This window comes from Entelurus aequoreus, linkage group LG02 (assembly GCF_033978785.1).
Source record: "Entelurus aequoreus isolate RoL-2023_Sb linkage group LG02, RoL_Eaeq_v1.1, whole genome shotgun sequence".
NCBI lineage: Eukaryota > Metazoa > Chordata > Actinopteri > Syngnathiformes > Syngnathidae > Entelurus > Entelurus aequoreus.
In genome coordinates this window covers 48896053-48913222 of record NC_084732.1, presented here as the reverse complement: position 1 = coordinate 48913222, position 17170 = coordinate 48896053, and the positions used below count along the sequence as shown (strand labels likewise).

Sequence of the window (17170 nt, the reverse complement as noted above, 5' to 3'; positions counted from 1 at the left end):
CTCGCTGCGCTTGTTGAGGGATGACAGGTCTGGGCGGTATATGATAAACAGAGAAATAAAAGCTACCAACCATTCACGAAATCCAACACAACACTCCAATACGTGCACCATGACAGCAACCACCCACCCACCACCACGAAAAGAATACCTACCGGAATTAATAAAAGACTATCGATGCTGTCATCTAGCAAAGCTGAATTCGACCAAGCAACCCCCTGTACCAAAAAGCACTTGATGAAAGCGAATACAACTTCACCCTCACCTACGAACCCACGCCAGGAAACCAACCAAAAAAGAGCAGAAAACGAAACAACATTATCTGGTACAACCCCCCATACAGTAAAAACGTCTCAACTAATATTGGCCACAAATTCCTCACCCTGATCGACAAACACTTCCCCAAAGGCAACACCATAAGACAAGTATTCAACAAGAACAGCATCAAATTGAGCTACAGCTGCATGAACAGTATACGACAAATCATTTCAAACCACAACAAAGCAATTGCAAAGGGGCCGTCTGCCACCAGACAGAGCGACTCCAAACCCGACAAAGGCTGCAACTGTCGCAAGAAACCTGATGGCCCTCTCAACGGGGGGTGCTTACAAACATCAGTCGTTTACCAATCAAAGGTAACACGCAAGGACATTAACACATCCGACACGTACGTAGGATTAACCGAGGGAGAATTCAAAGCCAGATGGAACAATCACAAGGCCTCTTTCAGAAACCAAAGCCTGCGAAATACTACAGAACTCAGCAAACACATTTGGAACCTCAAAGACAATAATGTTGAATATTCAATAACATGGCAAATTCTTGCATTCAGCACACCTTACAACAGTGGTAATAAATGATGCAACCTATGCTTAAAAGAGAAACTGTTTATCATATACCGCCCAGACCTGTCATCCCTCAACAAGCGCAGCGAGATTGTATCAGCATGTCGTCACAGAAGGAATCACCTCCTAGGTAACACATGAGCCAATCACCACGCCCCTACGCCTGCCTGTACTTACCCGTTCTGAGCCCTATATAAACCATGGTGTGTGAATGCTTCTATTAAAATATCCTGATGATTGAGGGAACCCCTCATGAAACAGGCCTGTAGAATATATATATATATATATATATATATATATATATATATATATATATATATATATATATATAGTGGAGTCTCACTCAGGCACCGCCTGACAGGTAGGCACCTCACAGGGGAGGAGCCAGGGCATGGAGGCAGAGTGGAACACAGAGGACAATGCCCCAGCCTTGGCCGCATCATCGAGGGGCAGTACATTCCCCTGTACCTGCTCAATCAGCCTGAAGTGCCACCAGCTGTGTGGCCAGGTGGGGCCCAGCTACAAACTGTTCTTAACTCTGCCTCATTCAGGTCTGGCTCTCCTCTGTGTCAAGGCAGGTGCATCAGGCGGTAAGTGAGACATCCACTATTTCCCCATTAATGACATTATTAGGGAAATGTTTTCTGATATTATGTTTTCTCTTGTTTAATAGGCAATGACCTTTGACCTTTAAAGAAGTGTGCTGTGTGAAGGACTGAGAGCCCCAGATGGGAGATATTTATGTTTATTAATGGACACTTTAAGTTTACTATTTCCACACCCCGCCCTTCCTAAAAAGACTTGTACAATAAATGCCCTTTTCGGCTTGCTGCAAAACCAATCTTGTGGCTTGGTGAGAATCAGGTACCACATATGGTGGAGAATGCAGGTACTCTGATTCACGCCAACCTCGCATGATGTCACACGCAGAAGCACTGAGTGCTTTGTTAAAAAGCCAAGCTGAACTTCAAAGTGCAATACAAGAGTTAGTAACCAAAGTTGCTAAAGATGTGGCTAGTACACGGGCACCCGCTGCGGTCCTAACTAAGTTATCAGGTGAGGATGATGTGGAAGCCTACTTGGAGCTGTTCGAGCGCACTGCGGCCCGGGAGAAGTGGCCGGTAGCTGAATGGGTATCCATTCTGGCACCTTTCCTTACTGGAGAAGCCCAGCGGGTGTGTAGCGACCTGGCATTGGCGGATGCTCGAGACTTTAAGAAACTAAAGAAAGCCATTCTCGACAGCCAAGGGTGCGGTCTGCCTGCCAGGGCCCAGCGATATCACAATTGGACCTTCCAGCCCACACAACCCCCGCAACAGCAGGTAGCCGCACTGCTCCGCCTAACACACCGCTGGCTAACGAGCGAAGGGAACCCCCCCTCTGTAGACAGACTGGTGATAGACCGCAGTATCCGAGCCTTGCTGCCTGATGCCCGGAAGTATGCCTCACAAGTAAGCCCTTCAACTGTGGAGCAGTTGGTGGCATTATTAGAGAACCACCAAGTGAGCATGGAAATGCTGAGAGCCACTCGTATGGAAACGGCCAAAGCCACCGGGGAAGAGAGGCTAGGGCGCGACCGCCAGCTCCGTCCCCACCCCGACCTCAGGGTGCTTCCCCTGAGAGACCCAGTCGGGCCCCACGTCGGAAATGTTATGTGTGTGGACACCCGGACCACATGTCTTGGGCGTGCCCGGAACGCGACCGTGATGTCTCCATGGCCACAGCCCCCAGCTCAGATGCAGGCAAACCATGCCTCCACACGGGGAGTGGACGACGACAACATGCCAGCCTTCCAGTAAAGATCGGAGGGACCGATGCACATGCATTGCTGGACAGTGGAAGCGCTGTGACCTTGGTACACGCTGACTTGGCCGGACTCCTCAGCAAAGACACCGTTCCAGTGACGTGCGTACATGGAGATGTCCGCCAGTATCCGGTGAGCCATATACACGTTCAGACACCCTGAGGTGATGCACTGGTAGCAGCTGGAGTGGTACCAAACCTGCCTGTTCCCCTACTCATCGGGTCCGACTGTGTACTCTTTGGCCGTTACTGGACCCCGGGCTACATTCCAGGTGCCGTTCCACGGCAGCGTTGCCGTCACAACAATGGACTCAAAAATATGAGACCGCTTGCAGCCTGCCCTGCGTTTAAGCCCTCGTTAGAGGCCCCACGGAGTGACAGCTCGGCTGAAGAGGAGCGACGGGAGAGCAGGAAGGAGAAGGAGGAGGCAGAAGAGGAAGGGGACCCCTTTGTGGAGTTCCCCCGTACCAGAAGAGAGCATCAACCCAAAAACGGGCGAGTTTGCCACTGCCCAGTGGAATGATCAGAACCTCAGCTGGGCCCGACAGCAAGTCGTGGAAATTGACGAACAGAAATGTGAAGGGGTGAGTGCACTTAATTCACTGTATTTTCTGATAAAAAATGGCCTTCTGTATAGAGGGGTGCTAACTAAGGGCGGGGACATAATTGAGCAACTGCTGGTGCCTAAGTCTCATATCTCCCGAGTGCTTTATCTTGCCCACACTCATCAGCTGGGGGCTCACCTAGGTGTACAAAAGACGTATGACTGCATAATAACCCGCTTCTATTGGCCCGGTGTGAAACGAGCCATAGAAGACTTTTGCAAGGAATGCCCCTAATGCCAAAAAAATGCACCGAGACCCACCTATCGAAACCCCTTGGTCCCGCTCCCCATCATTAGCACCCCGTTCTCACGTCTGGCAATGGACATCGTTGGACCACTCCCAAAGTCAGCCAGAGGACATTGCTACATACTGGTAATACTAGACTATGCCACCCGATATCCTGAGGCTGTACCATTACGCACAGCCTCAGCCAAAGCGATAGCACGTGAACTGTGTATGATGTTTAGCCGAGTGGGAATTGCCGATGAGATTTTAACGGACCAGGGCACATGTTTTATGTCACAAGTGCTAACCATGCTGTACAAATGGTTGAAAGTGAAACGCATACGAACCTCTATATATCATCCTCAGACAGATGACCTGGTGGAACGTTTCAACTGTACGTTGAAGAAGATGCTAAAAAAAGTAGCCGACGAAGACGGGAAAGACTGGGATCACCTCATTCCATATGTCCTCTTTGCCATCAGAGAGGTGCCCCAGGCGTCCACTATTTCCCCATTAATGACATTATTAGAGAAATGTTTTCTGATATTATGTTTTCTCTTGTTTGATAGGCAATTACCTTTGACCTTTAAAGAAGTGTGCTGTGTGAAGGATTGAGAGCCCCAGATGGGAGATATTTATGTTTATTAATGGACACTTAAAGTTTACTACTTCCACACCCCGCCCTTCCTAAAAAGACTTGTACAATAAATGCCCTTTTCGGCTTGCTGCAAAACCAATCTTGTGGCTTGGTGAGAATCAGGTACCACAATATATATATATATATATATATATATATATATATATATATATATATATATATATATATATATATATATGTATATATATATATATATATATATATATATATATATATATATATACATATACATATATATATATATATATATATATATATATATATATATATATATATATATATATATATATATATATATATAAAATCCAAATCCCACAGCCTGTCACTCAGAAGGGGAGTCAGAAACGACAACACCACCTTTGTCGTCAGAAAAGAGAATATCCCCCTCCTCTCGGAGCAAACCATTAAAAGCCTGGGGAGGCAGTACACCGCCAAACTGTCTGACAAACAGATGGCAAGGATCGTCATGAAACAGCTCACGGATGGCCTGGCAAAGATCGACCAGAGCCAACTCCCCGGGAAGTATAAGGTCTGGTGCTACCTGCAAATACAGGAGGGTGATGTGGCCTCTGAAAATGAGTGAGATCCCGTCCTCCGCTGTGAGTAAGATGGATGGAAAAGCCAAAGCATTCATCAGAAAGTGGCTCGGACAGCCACGGTGCCTTTCTGAAACGGACCTCTTTGGGAAGAATGCACTACATCTTCCATTGCAGCCCATCAGGCTGGGTTATATGCAGGAGAAGTCCAGGCTGATGCTCGAGCTAAGGGAGTCCACTGTGAGTGAGAAACGCCAACACCAAGGTTCCCACTGGCCGAAGATGGTACGCCCAAGCTGAGGTTGACCAAGCCGTCAGCAGGCTGTAACATCGAGAGATCATGGGCAGAGTCCAGGCAGGAAGAGCAGGGCTAGAATGGGGAAAAGTGCCGCCTTTCTGGTCCAAGGCTAACCGCAAGGAGAGGAAGGAGATGGTGGGGGCAGAGGTGTCGAGAATAGAGGAAGATCGCTACAAGATCAAGGCTGTGTCGCAGTGCCAACAAGGAAGCTGGACAACCTGGGAGGGAGTTGTCAACCGCAAGATCAGTTGGTCTGACCTTTGGAAGATCCCACAGACAAGGATCAGTTTCCTCATACGTGCTACTTACGATACGATCATCAATGGTTCGGGAATGAGGAAAACTGCGCACTCTGCTATGCTCCTAACGCAAGTCTCCAACATATCTTGTCAGGCTGCAAGATCGCACTCTCCCAGAGGCGCTATAGATGGCGTCACGACCAGGTCCTGGGAAAACTGGCTGAGGTGCTGGAGGGGTGTCGACTGGGCAACAAAAAACCTGCAGAGAACCACACCAGCTTTGTCATGGAAGGGGGTGGACAAAGACACACCAGGCCAAGAGAGACATCGAGGCCCTTCTCCCCCGTCCAGGAGTAGGACATGAGGATTGATCTCAACAAGCAGCTTCAGTTCCCCACGGAGATCACAGCTACATCTCTCCATCCGTGGTGTGGTCCAGCAAGGCAAGAGCGGTGCACCTCATTGAGCTGACAGTGCCAGCAGAAGAGGGGATTGAAGCAGCCTTTGAGCGCAAGAAGGCCAAGTATGCAGAGCTGGCTGCAGAGTGCCGGTAGGCTGGCTGGAAGACTACCATCTACTCAGTGGAGGTTGGCTGCCGAGGCTACGTGGGGCTGTCAGCCACACGCCAGGAGCAGGGGAAAAAACAACTAACCCCGAAAGCAGCCACAGGGGGTAACATCTATCAGCTGCAGGGGGTGACAGGGAGACGTCTCTTTCACTGCTCCGCCACCAGGAGACGTTCTAGTGATTAAAGGAGCGAAACGTTGAGGAATGGTGGTTCCTAGCTGATGATCCTGCAGCTGACCCGTGGGCACCAGAGGAGGTGCGACATGCAGCAATGACTAGCAGGAAAGACTACCTACCTGTACAGTAACTGAACTGATGAAATATTGTCATTCCATATGTATCAGGTCTATCTGAGGAACTCAGAAGATTTTTTTAACCAACACAACATCCCAGTACACCTCAAACCAGGCAACACCCAGAGACAGAGACTAGTGTATCCTAAAGACCGGACACCCCACACCCACAAAAACACTCTGGTGTATGCTATCCAGTGTAATGATGAATGCACTGATTCATATATTGGGGAAACAAAACAACCACTAAGCCGACGCATGGCACAACATAGATGGGCAAACTTTTCAGGCCAAGACTCAGCTGTCTCTCTGCACCTCAGGGAGAAACAGCACTCCTTTGAGAACAAAAATGTACAGATTTTGGACAGGGAGGACGAATTGTATGAAAGAGGAGTGAGGAAAGCCATCTCATGTCAAGGTTGAAAAACCATCCCTGAATAGAGGGACACCACCTATCTCCCACATACAACACTGTCCTTTCAACCATTACCAAAATACTGCAATTTAGCCTCCAACAAATAACAGCAGTTAAAAACATTCTGGTCACAGAAGGTGACCAGTATGCCATTTGTGCCATTTATTTACATCTGAATGGAAGGTTTACGTGGGGAATTCCGACTATTTTGGACTGGTAGTAGTCGATCCACAACGATCGTTCTGCCACACGATACCTCAGAGCTAACGGGGGGAAATTACACTACAACGACTGTCGTTGGCTTTGACAGTAGGATTGCTCGTTTGAATCAAAACAGTTGTTTTTCTCACTACAATAGGGTGAAACCATCCTTGCCCAGGCACACCCTCCTGGTTTTGGAGTATAAATATTTGGGGTCTTGGCAGCAGCGACCAGACTAGATCTGACCAATCTAAGTCTATGAGCACAAACTGATGAAGCCTACTCGGACGAGAGGCGAAAGGTCTTCCATGACAAACCAAACTGTCCAGTTGCGATCAATTGAATGCCCTAAGACCGTTAGTGAATGAAGCCTACCTCTGTAGTTGTTACCCAATATTTCTACACAATAACTCAGATATGATAACACTATCGAGCAGTAGAGAATATGGAGTGATTTTTAAACCAGAACATGTTTTGCTTTATTCATTATTGACGGGTTTCTTGCTACTTTATGAGATTTCCAGTACATTTTATCATCTATTATTACATCTAAAAATGTTTTTTTTTACCCTTTCAATATCTACTCCGTCTATTTGTATTTGTGTTTGACTTTCCCTTCTACTGTTACTGAATAGCATTATTTTAGTTTTACTGAGATTCAAAGAGTCTGTTTTTGTCAAACCATCTTTTTAATTTGTCCAGTTCTTCTGTTATTATTTGTATTGGCTTCTGTGTGTTCTCTCCTGAAGAAAACACAGTTGTATCATCTGCAAATCATACTAATTTTAAGTCCTTTATAACTTTACACATGTCGTTTGTGTAAAGATTGAACAATTTTGATCCAAGTATTGATCCCTGATGTACACCACAATATATTTTCAGCTCTATAGACATGTGTTCGCCTATCTTCACTTATTGCTCCTGTTAGGTAAGTAGCTTATTATCCAGTTCAAGACCAGCCTTCTGATTCCATACCTTTTTTACCTACTTTTAATTAAAATATTATGACTAATTGTGTCAAATGCTTTAATTAAATCCATAAACAAATGTTTTGCTATCTATTGCATTGGTTATCTCTTCCGTTATTTCGATTAATGCCATGATGTTAAAATGTTGGCTCTGTATCCGTATTGGTTGTCTGTAAGTGTTTCATTTTTATTTATGAATGTGTCCAATCTGTTGTTAAAAAATTGTTGAATAATTTTAGAAAATTGTGGAAGTAGAGAAACATGTCTGTAGTTTTTAAACTGGTGTTTGTTTCAAGTCTTATAAATTGGTACTACTTTTGCTATTTTCATTTTATCTGGGAATTTGCTTGTTTGGAATGATAGGTTGCTGATATATGTTAAAGGTTCTGAAATCTATTCAATAACCTTTTTATCGTTTCCATATCAATTATGTTACAATCAGTTGAGGTCTTGGATTTACATTTTTTCACAATATTGATTATTTCCTGTTTTGTCACACCTTTGAGGAACATCAAGTGGGGATTTCTGTCTATGGTGTCATTCAAGTCCTCAACTGACTCAGGATCTGGAATCTTTTTATCAGGCTTATTACTGACAATTTGATTATGTTTGGGGTTTCCTCTGTTTGTGTTTATTTCCTGTCAGCGCTCTTATTTTGATTCCATTTTCTTGCATGTCTCCCTGAGCGCTCGTTTCCCTCATCTGTCCCTGATTGGCAGCCTGGCACACCTGGTTGCAGTTGCTAATCAGGCTATTATTTATGCCTGCCTCGCCCTCCAGTCAGGGCTCGATGATTGTATCCTGTATATTGTTGCCTGTTTCCTGTAATCTGTTGCCTGTTTCCTGTTTTCCCTGCATGTGCACTTACCAGTTGCACTATTTGTTTTTTGACATTAAAGTCATGTTTTCCTGCGCTATGCCTGCCATCTGTGTATCTTGGGGTTCAAGACTGACAGCAGTTCCTGACACTTTTCCTCCAGATTTAGTCCAGTGTTCACCAAGTACTTATTGAAGCTTTCAACTACTTTGTTCATATTGTTATTTTTTACACTTCCCTCTGAGAACTATTTAGGACAATCCTTCTTAGCACCATTGTAATTAATGTTGCTCTCATATTTTTTTTGTTCCGGTCCAATAATTGACTGGAATACTCTTTCTTACGTGTTCGTAGTATGCCAGTTAGCTTTTTCTTATAAGTTTTGACTTGTTTTCTGTCTCCGTAGATCTTTGTGTTATAAATGTTCAATATAGTATTCTTCTTGTTGCAACCATGGTTGATTGTTTTTATTTTGCTTCTTACGAAGTTGTTTTCCTTTTGCTTCTTAATAAGTTGTTTCAATTAACAATATTTGTCATAAAGCATCAACAAACTATTAAAAAAATTACCATATACATCATTTTCACTGTATACATTGTCCCAACGTTGATCTCTCAGATCATTCTTGAAAGCTGTCATACTTTGTTCTTTGCATATTCTTCCAAATGTTTTTTGTCAGCAACGTTCCTCTTCTTGTAATTTCCATCATATATTATGAAAACTGGCAGATGATCACTGATGTAGGATATTAGCAAACCACTTGTGGTATTATTATCAAAATCATTAATACAAATATTATCAATATGTGTGGCGTTGTGTCCTGAGATTCTGCTTGGCCATGTTGATTTTAGGATATAAACTCAGGCTATACATTGTGTCAATAAAGTCATCTATGGACTTCTGTTTGTTAGGGTTCAAGAGGTCAATGTTGAAGTCTTCACATAAGTAAGTTATTTTTTGACTGATTTCAGTAAAAGTTGCCCTAATCCAGTTCTCAAATGTATCAATGTTTCACTTAGGTGATCTATATATACAACTGATCAGTACGTTTGTGCTTTTTTTATGTCATATTTCAATGGTTAGACATTCTAAGATATTATCAATAGCTAATGACATATGTTTTTTTACCACTTTGTAGTTTAAGTTCTATGTCACGTACACAGCTACTCCCCCTCCGTTCTTGTTGGTTCTGTTGATGTAATTTAGTTCATATTTTTCCAGGTCAAAATCCATTCCTTTTTTAGCATCTATCCATGTTTCTGAGATAGCGATAACATTGAAGGGTTCGTTGAATTGTTCCAAAAATGCTTCACATTGTTGTAGTTTGCATACAAACTTCTGCTGTTTAAATTTATAATCGACAGTTTGTTGTCAATTTTAATGTTTTCATTATATTGTTCGTCTGTATAATAAAAACAATTATTCCAGGTAAGAAAGATACAATTTGTATCTAGATCTATATCCCTATTTAATTTTAATTCCGGACTACTATGATCTATGCTGCTTAAGGTCTTCAGTTCCATACATTCCTGTTAAGCAATCTTTTGTGTTGCTCGATGAATGTCTATAAGTGTAGATGAATGTGCACCTGAGTACAGATCTTCTTGTTCGGTAATCCCTTAAAACGTTGTAATTTTGTAGTCTATATTTGTTTTCCGTCAGACTCCAATATTGTTGTTGTTGTTGTTGTTGTGGTTGCTGGTAGTTCTGATATTTCTCCAGTTCCTTGATGTCTTTGACAACAAGGACTATTGCTTCTGGACCCCCATTCAAGTTTAAAGTAGATTTTACATTTGGCGCTCCGAGTTCCCTGAATTTGCCTCTGTTTCAGCGTTGCGTTTAGTGAGGTCCTTGTTCATGTACACATTTGTACCCTTCAGCGTTTTTCCCTGTGTCAGCAATGCTATTTTGGATTTCCTGTTGGTGAGCTTAACGTGGTGTTGTTGCCTCTTCTATTTAGTGATATGGAAGCACCAATGGTGTTAATATCCACATCAATTCCCTTTGATTGCAGAAAGTTGACTACTTGTTGCTCTGTCGAAGCAGCGTCCATGTCGTCTGCTTCTCCTCTGTTGTCAACTGCTATGATGATGTCATTCTGTCGTGTTAAGCAAGCGAACCAAGCTTTTCCAAAACACTGATATTCCCCAGATTGGTGATATTTTGTTGACTGGCATTGAGCTGTTGTCTCAATGCAGCCATCTCCTCCCTGAAGTTCTTCAATTTAGTGTTATCTTGTTGCATTGCATGCAACTGTTGGCGCACTGCTGCTATCTCCATTATAATGTTCTCCACAACACTGTTGTTGTCCCAATGGCTGTTTTCTTGCTGCTTGGCATTCAACTGTTGGCGCAATGTTGCATTCTCTTTTTTCAGCTTCTCCACCTCCCTTGTTAATGCTGTGTTGTCTTAACTGAGAATCTTTAATTTCTTCTCTGAACTTTCTGAATTCCATCATACCATTACGAGATTATTTTCTGTCTCTGATCATTTGCTCTTGGAGACGTGAAACATTGTTTTTTACACCTTTGATAATCTGTTCCTGGATATTGTTGATATCGCTTTGTAGAATTCCTACTAATGCTTTTAAATCCGGTTCCACCTCAACTTCTTGTCGTGCTCATGGTTGCTTGTTGGTGTTGTTAGCTTCTGCAGCAAGCAGTGGCTGTATGATATTTTTTTACGTACTTTGCACAGGCCAGAGCTGTGTCAACCTTTTTTGTAGATCACTTGTGTAATGCTGGTTTTTGATGATTTCTTTCTATAATTCAATGAATATCATCCTCTTCTTCTTCTTCTTCTTCTTCTTCTTCTTCCCAGCACTGTCCTTCCCACTGACTTTCTTCCTTCCAATGCTTGGAAAACAAAGTTATGTCCATCTCTAGCTATAAGCTAGCTGTTTTGGGTGGATCTTACAGAGTTTCCTGTAGTATTTGTTTTGCTAACTAATGGCTGGAATGCTTGTAACTAACATTTTTGCTTGCATTTTAAAGCACACAAATAAGCCATAACACTCTTAAATTGGGGCGCTCTTAAGTTGAGATATCACTGTTCACATATGTCCAAAAAGTTGCAAATGTAGGATAGGGCCCATATAACAAAATGATACATGGGGCTGAAATTATTGTTTGTTTGTAAAAATGTGGATTTATTGATCGTACATTGTACAGATGGCAAAATGATCGTACATCTACAGTAGCAATGATGTGACTGACCAACAATGTTTATATCTCAATATTATATATACAGTCGTGGTCAAAAGTTTACATATACTTGTAAAGAACATAAAGGCATGGCTGTCTTGAGTTTCCAATAATTTCTGCAACTCTTATTTTTTTGTGATATAGGGATTGGAGCACATACTTGTTTGTCACAAAAAACATTCATGAAGTTTGGTTCTTTTATGAATTTATTATGGGTCTACTGAAAATGTGACCAAATCTGCTGGGTCAAAAGTATACATACAGGAATGTTAATATTTGGTTACATGTCCCCTGGCAAGTTTCACTGCAATAAGGCACTTTTGGTAGCCATCCACAAGCTTTTGGCAAGCTTCTGGTTTAATTTTTGACCACTCCTCTTGACAAAATTGGTGCAGTTCAGCTAAATTTGTTGGTTTTCTGACATGGTTTTGTTTGGTTGTCTAAAATGATGAGAAGTGACTTGAACTGAAGTCAATCGGTATTTCACCTAAGTTGGACACTTAATCAATTTCCCTAGCTTTGTGTGTGTTGGGTGTATAACTGTTGTTTCTTTATATTTTTTCCACGCATTCAGTAATACTTAGCTGAACTCTTGTGTCTGATGACACCATCCCACAGCTTCACCATAAATCGAAATGTACCAATCGCTCTAAAAAGAAAAAAAAGTTTTTACCTAAATTTGTGGACGTCCTCTGGTGAGCTATGGGGGTGGTGGATCCAAACTTTTGCCACAAGACAGCCAAAGAATCCGGGTCAAGGCACCAATTATTAAGATTCTCCCTTTTAGAAAGACAGTGTCATCCCAGATTCATTAATTCTAAGGCTGTCTAAAATGATGAGAGGTGACTAGAAAATATGTTTAACAATTTATTCTACAAAATATAGGAGTAAGTATAAACAACTGAGATACCAGGCCTAAAGGGAGAGCAAACAAGTTATTAAGAGGTTTAAGCAGTCTCTCTAATGGCTGCCCGTCTTCCCAGGCTTTTTTGTCTTCCCGAGTTGCCACCCTTCAACATGAAACTGAAACTTAACTTAAGAATTGTGAGTGAAACTTAACTTAGCGTGTGTGCTAAGGGCACACACATTCTTCTTCATGGCTTTCTTTACAGGTCTGTACCTCATGACATCATTAATAATGATATATGTATGTGAGCGTGTATAATTAACACAGGGTGTATTCATTATATTTATCTCCTTGTGGTAGAATAAAGGCCATTTCTTAAAGGGGAACTGCACTATGAATATTAAATAAATGCAATCAAAAGTTCGCTTGCAATGGAGCCTGTGTGAGCAGTTCAATTCTGCCTATAAAGCCCCTAACAAAATATGTGCAACTGCGTTGGGGATGGTGTTTCTTGGGAGCACTTGTGTCGTCCTCGCCAGTTGCAGGTCCTGAAACGGCTGTCAAAGTGTTCCAACTTGTCGGGTTATATTCTCAGCCATCTACCTTTCAGGTGAGAGGCATGATTTATGACCTAGAATAAACGTAAAGGGAGCAAGGAGGCGAGGAAGCAGCTGACCACTCGATGATGTAAACATAGGGACACAAGCTTGTGATCACGGCGCTGCTATAAATAGTTTGTGTGCGTTACTGCTTATACTAACAATATCAATAATACTTGGTCAATATTGAAGTCAGGAAATGTAAATTGAATATTGTTGGCGCTTTTTGAATGGTTATTTATCAGATTTTAAGGGCGAAATAATGGAGCTCTCATTGGCTCCACTGTAAGCAGACTTTACATTTATTGAATATTTAGAATTTAGAATGCATAAAAATATTAAAATCCGTCCGTCATCATGTCTTTCATAATGATTGTGAACGATAGGCAAAATTTTCAAAAAAGTGCAGTTCCCCTTAAAGGCATTCCTATTCTGCCAAAAAGTTGGCATGACATACATCACTTCAGAAGATGATGCAATATTTTGTATCAGGTGAACTCAAAATTAATCTCTTAACTCGTGTGTTGACCAAAAGTCTTCATCTTGCCACTGTTATACTGTCCCTCCTCGCCTGATAATAGGCGCTCTGTGTTACATTATTAGCGGATCATCTAAACAGACCAGGGAAAGTGGAGAAGATAAATACTCGAGAGCTGCTCTTTCACAAAAGAAGCACAGCTGCTGCCTGCGGGGACCGTGGGAGAAAGTTCAAATTGTAATTCAGGCTTTTAACATTCATGAAATGCAAACAAGCGGGAGGTTTGACCTTGGAAATGGAACAGATGGATAAAGCAAGAACATGTTTGAGATGACTGTCTAAAGCTTGCACACTGTACTCACTATACATTAATAGTGTACTGTATATGTGAGTGATGACTTTTCTATATTGTTTGCAGTGATAAAAGATTTTCAGCTTTGGGGTTTGGTGCCAGAATCCCTCCAAATTACGAGGTGAGTTGTGTTCTTTGTCTTTCTGTATTTTATTGAGCTTCAGATCACACAGTATTATGCAAGCTCAATTCTGGTGCACTTTCAAATAGCCAGGAAGTGCACATTTTGATTTCCATTAAGAAAAACATTTATGAGATCACACTTAAAACTAATTATCTTGCTGATTTTTTACTCATTGGATCCTTACCTTGAAATATCAAGTGGTCCTGAGAAAATATTGTATTGGGTAGTGGTAATAATGGGCCCTGCGTTATTGATGCTGAATTTACATTCCATTCAAGGTTATATTTGTTTAAGCAAATTGGACTTTGCCAACTGCAGGCCTTTAATGGGAGATGTCTGGGCAGACTCACGTACATTTTTTACTAGGTATGAGGACCCAATTGTCACTTGTAGGTACCACCCTTTTTTAAAGGATTGGACATTTTGAAACACAGCTTGGTTAGCATTTACACTCAGATATGTAAGTAATGTTTATTGTTGTATTATCTGTTTTCTGTATATGTTCAAATGAGTAAAACAAGGTTATGTGATTACACTGCATTTTAAAAAACCTCAAGTGGGACTAATTACTTTAATGGCACTAAGCATCAGTCAGATTGAGCTTGTGTGAAATAAAGCAGAACAGTGGAACACCCGAACAAGCGACCATTACTGATGTCATTTGTCACACTTGTGCATTACTGATGGTATTAGTCACACCTGTGCAGTGCGTGAGAGAGGACTGCAGATAGTAAATCTGCATGATTTATAATAATGTCTTCCTCTCATATGTTTACACATTTTACATTCATGTTTTAAATGATTCAAGACCATACAGCAAACCAGCTGGAGAAGAAGAGTTAGTTGTCTGTCTTGGTTTGGCTGCTTGTTTGAGGAAAATAACAGTTTCTCAGTGTGGAAGGGTTAATTTGCCAATGAAACAGCTTTGAATGAAACACTGCCAATCTGCCATGTGGATGATGCAAGTAGATTATTAATGGAATAAGAATTAATGCAGGTCCATTCTGTGTAAAAAGCTAAATGCAAGAAATCGCTGTTAAATGTCACACACAAAGCAAATTCAGTGACTGATATTTTAATATACATTTATTGATGATATGTGCTGTAAAACCTTTAGTTACAGTTCCAAAGTGCAGCCAGTCCTAATGCCAAGGTTATTTTGGGGAAATCTAAAACTTGAAGTATTTTACCATTGATTGCTGTGAAACCTAAATAATATAGTCTAACATAACATAATGTTTGTCATTTTAAACACACAGTGAACACATTGTACTAGCAAATTGTTCAGTAATATTCATAATACAACCTTCTAAATCAGAATCAGAATCAGAATAGTTTTATTGCCATTGTTTGAGAACGGGTTCACAAACTAGGATTTTTTCTTGGTGCAATCGTGCAACATAAAACACATATAACACAGATTTGGTAATAACAAGAGCTGTAACTGAGCTATCAGATCTTGTTATAGACTTAGAAGGAATTCAAAGAATTCAAGGAGCTACTGTTAGGAGTTATTGTTCATGTGCCTGATGGCCGAGGGGAAAAACTGTTCAGGTGGCGGGAGGTGTGGGTCTGGATGGACCATAGTCTCCTGCCTGAGGGGAGAGGGGAGAATAGTTTGTGTCCAGGGTGAGAAGAGTCAGCTGTGATCCGACCCACACGCCTCCTGCTCCTGGAAGAGAACAAGTCCTGGAGGATGGGAGCTTGCAGCCAATCACCTTCTCAGCAGCACGTACGATGCGCTGCAGTCGATGCTTATCCTGGACTGTGGCGCCGGGGAACCACACGGTGATGGAGGAGGTCAGGATGGACTCGATGATGGCTGAGTAAAACTGCACCAGCATCTCGGTCGGCACCTTAAGTTTCCTCAGCTGCCGCAGGAAGTACATCCTCTGCTGGGCCTTCTTGATGAGGGAGCTGATGGTCGGCTCCCACTTGAGGTCTTGGGTGATGGTGGTGCCCAAAAAACGGAAGGAGTCCACAATGGAGACGGGGGTGGGAGAGTCAATCAGGGTGAGGGGGGATGGTGGGGCTGTGACTTTCCTGAAGTCCATGATCATCTCCACTGTTTTCTGGGCGTTCGGCTCCAGGTTGTTGTGGCTGCACCAGGACTCCAACCGGTCCACCTCTCTCCTGTAGGCGGACTCATCCCCATCCGAGATGAGCCCGATGAGGGTAGTGTCATCCGCAAACTTGAGCAGTTTTACGGACTGGTGACTGGAGGTGCAGCAGTTTGTATACAGGGAGAAGAGCCAGGGGGAGAGTACACAGCCCTGAGGAGTACCAGTGTTCGCAGTTCGATCTTCCCAAGCCGCACGTGCTGTCTTCGGTCTGTCAGGAAGTCAATGATCCAACTGCAGAGGGAGTCGGGCACCCTGAGCTGGTAGAGCTTGTCTCGTAGCAGTCCAGGGAGGATGGTGTTGAAGGCAGAGCTGAAGTCCACAAACAGGATCCTAGTATAGGTTCCTGGGGAGTCCAGATGCTCCAGGATGAAGTGGAGGGCCAGGTTCACTGCATCATCCACAGACCTGTTGGCTCTGTAGGCGAACTGCAGTGGGTCCATTAGGGTGGCGGTGATGTCCTTGAGGTGGGGCAGGACCAAGCGCTCAAAGGACTTCATGACCACGGACGTCAGCGCAATCGGCCTGTAGTCATTAAAACCTGTGATCCGTGCTTTCTTGGGGACAGGGACAATGGTGGAGGTCTTAAAGCAGGACGGCACGCGGCATAGCTCCGGAGAGGTGTTAAAAATGTCAGTGAAGACAGGAGCCAGCTGATCCACACAGTGTCTGAGAGTGGAGGGGGAGACACCATCCGGCCCGGGGGCCTTCAGCGTTATCAGCTTCAAGAACTGCCGGCGTACATCCTCCTCTTGGATGGAGAGGGCCTTTACAGTCCTATGATGTTCTTGGAGTCCTGTGATGTCCTTGGAGTCCTTTGAGTTCTTTAACTCCTTTAATGAAGTGCTGGCGTTGGTGGGGAGGGTGATGGTGGGGAAGCAGAGCATTGATGAGCTGAAGGCCGTTCATGACGACAGTAATGTGTGTTGAGGCCCTGAGCGAGAGTACGGTCATTCAGGGCCTGGGGGGTTTTGGGCTTA

General features: G+C 43.0%; 1 protein-coding gene across 3 annotated transcripts in view; it reads left to right on the top strand.

The window, feature by feature from the left end:
* Positions 1-17170, top strand: part of cpne7 (copine VII) — a 136401-nt gene that overhangs the window by 105728 nt on the left and 13503 nt on the right. For all 3 annotated transcript variants that reach the window (XM_062028259.1, XM_062028265.1, XM_062028276.1), the window contains exon 12: positions 14013-14067. In XM_062028259.1, the coding sequence (XP_061884243.1) occupies positions 14013-14067 (55 nt within the window). The remainder of the gene's footprint in view (positions 1-14012; positions 14068-17170) is intronic.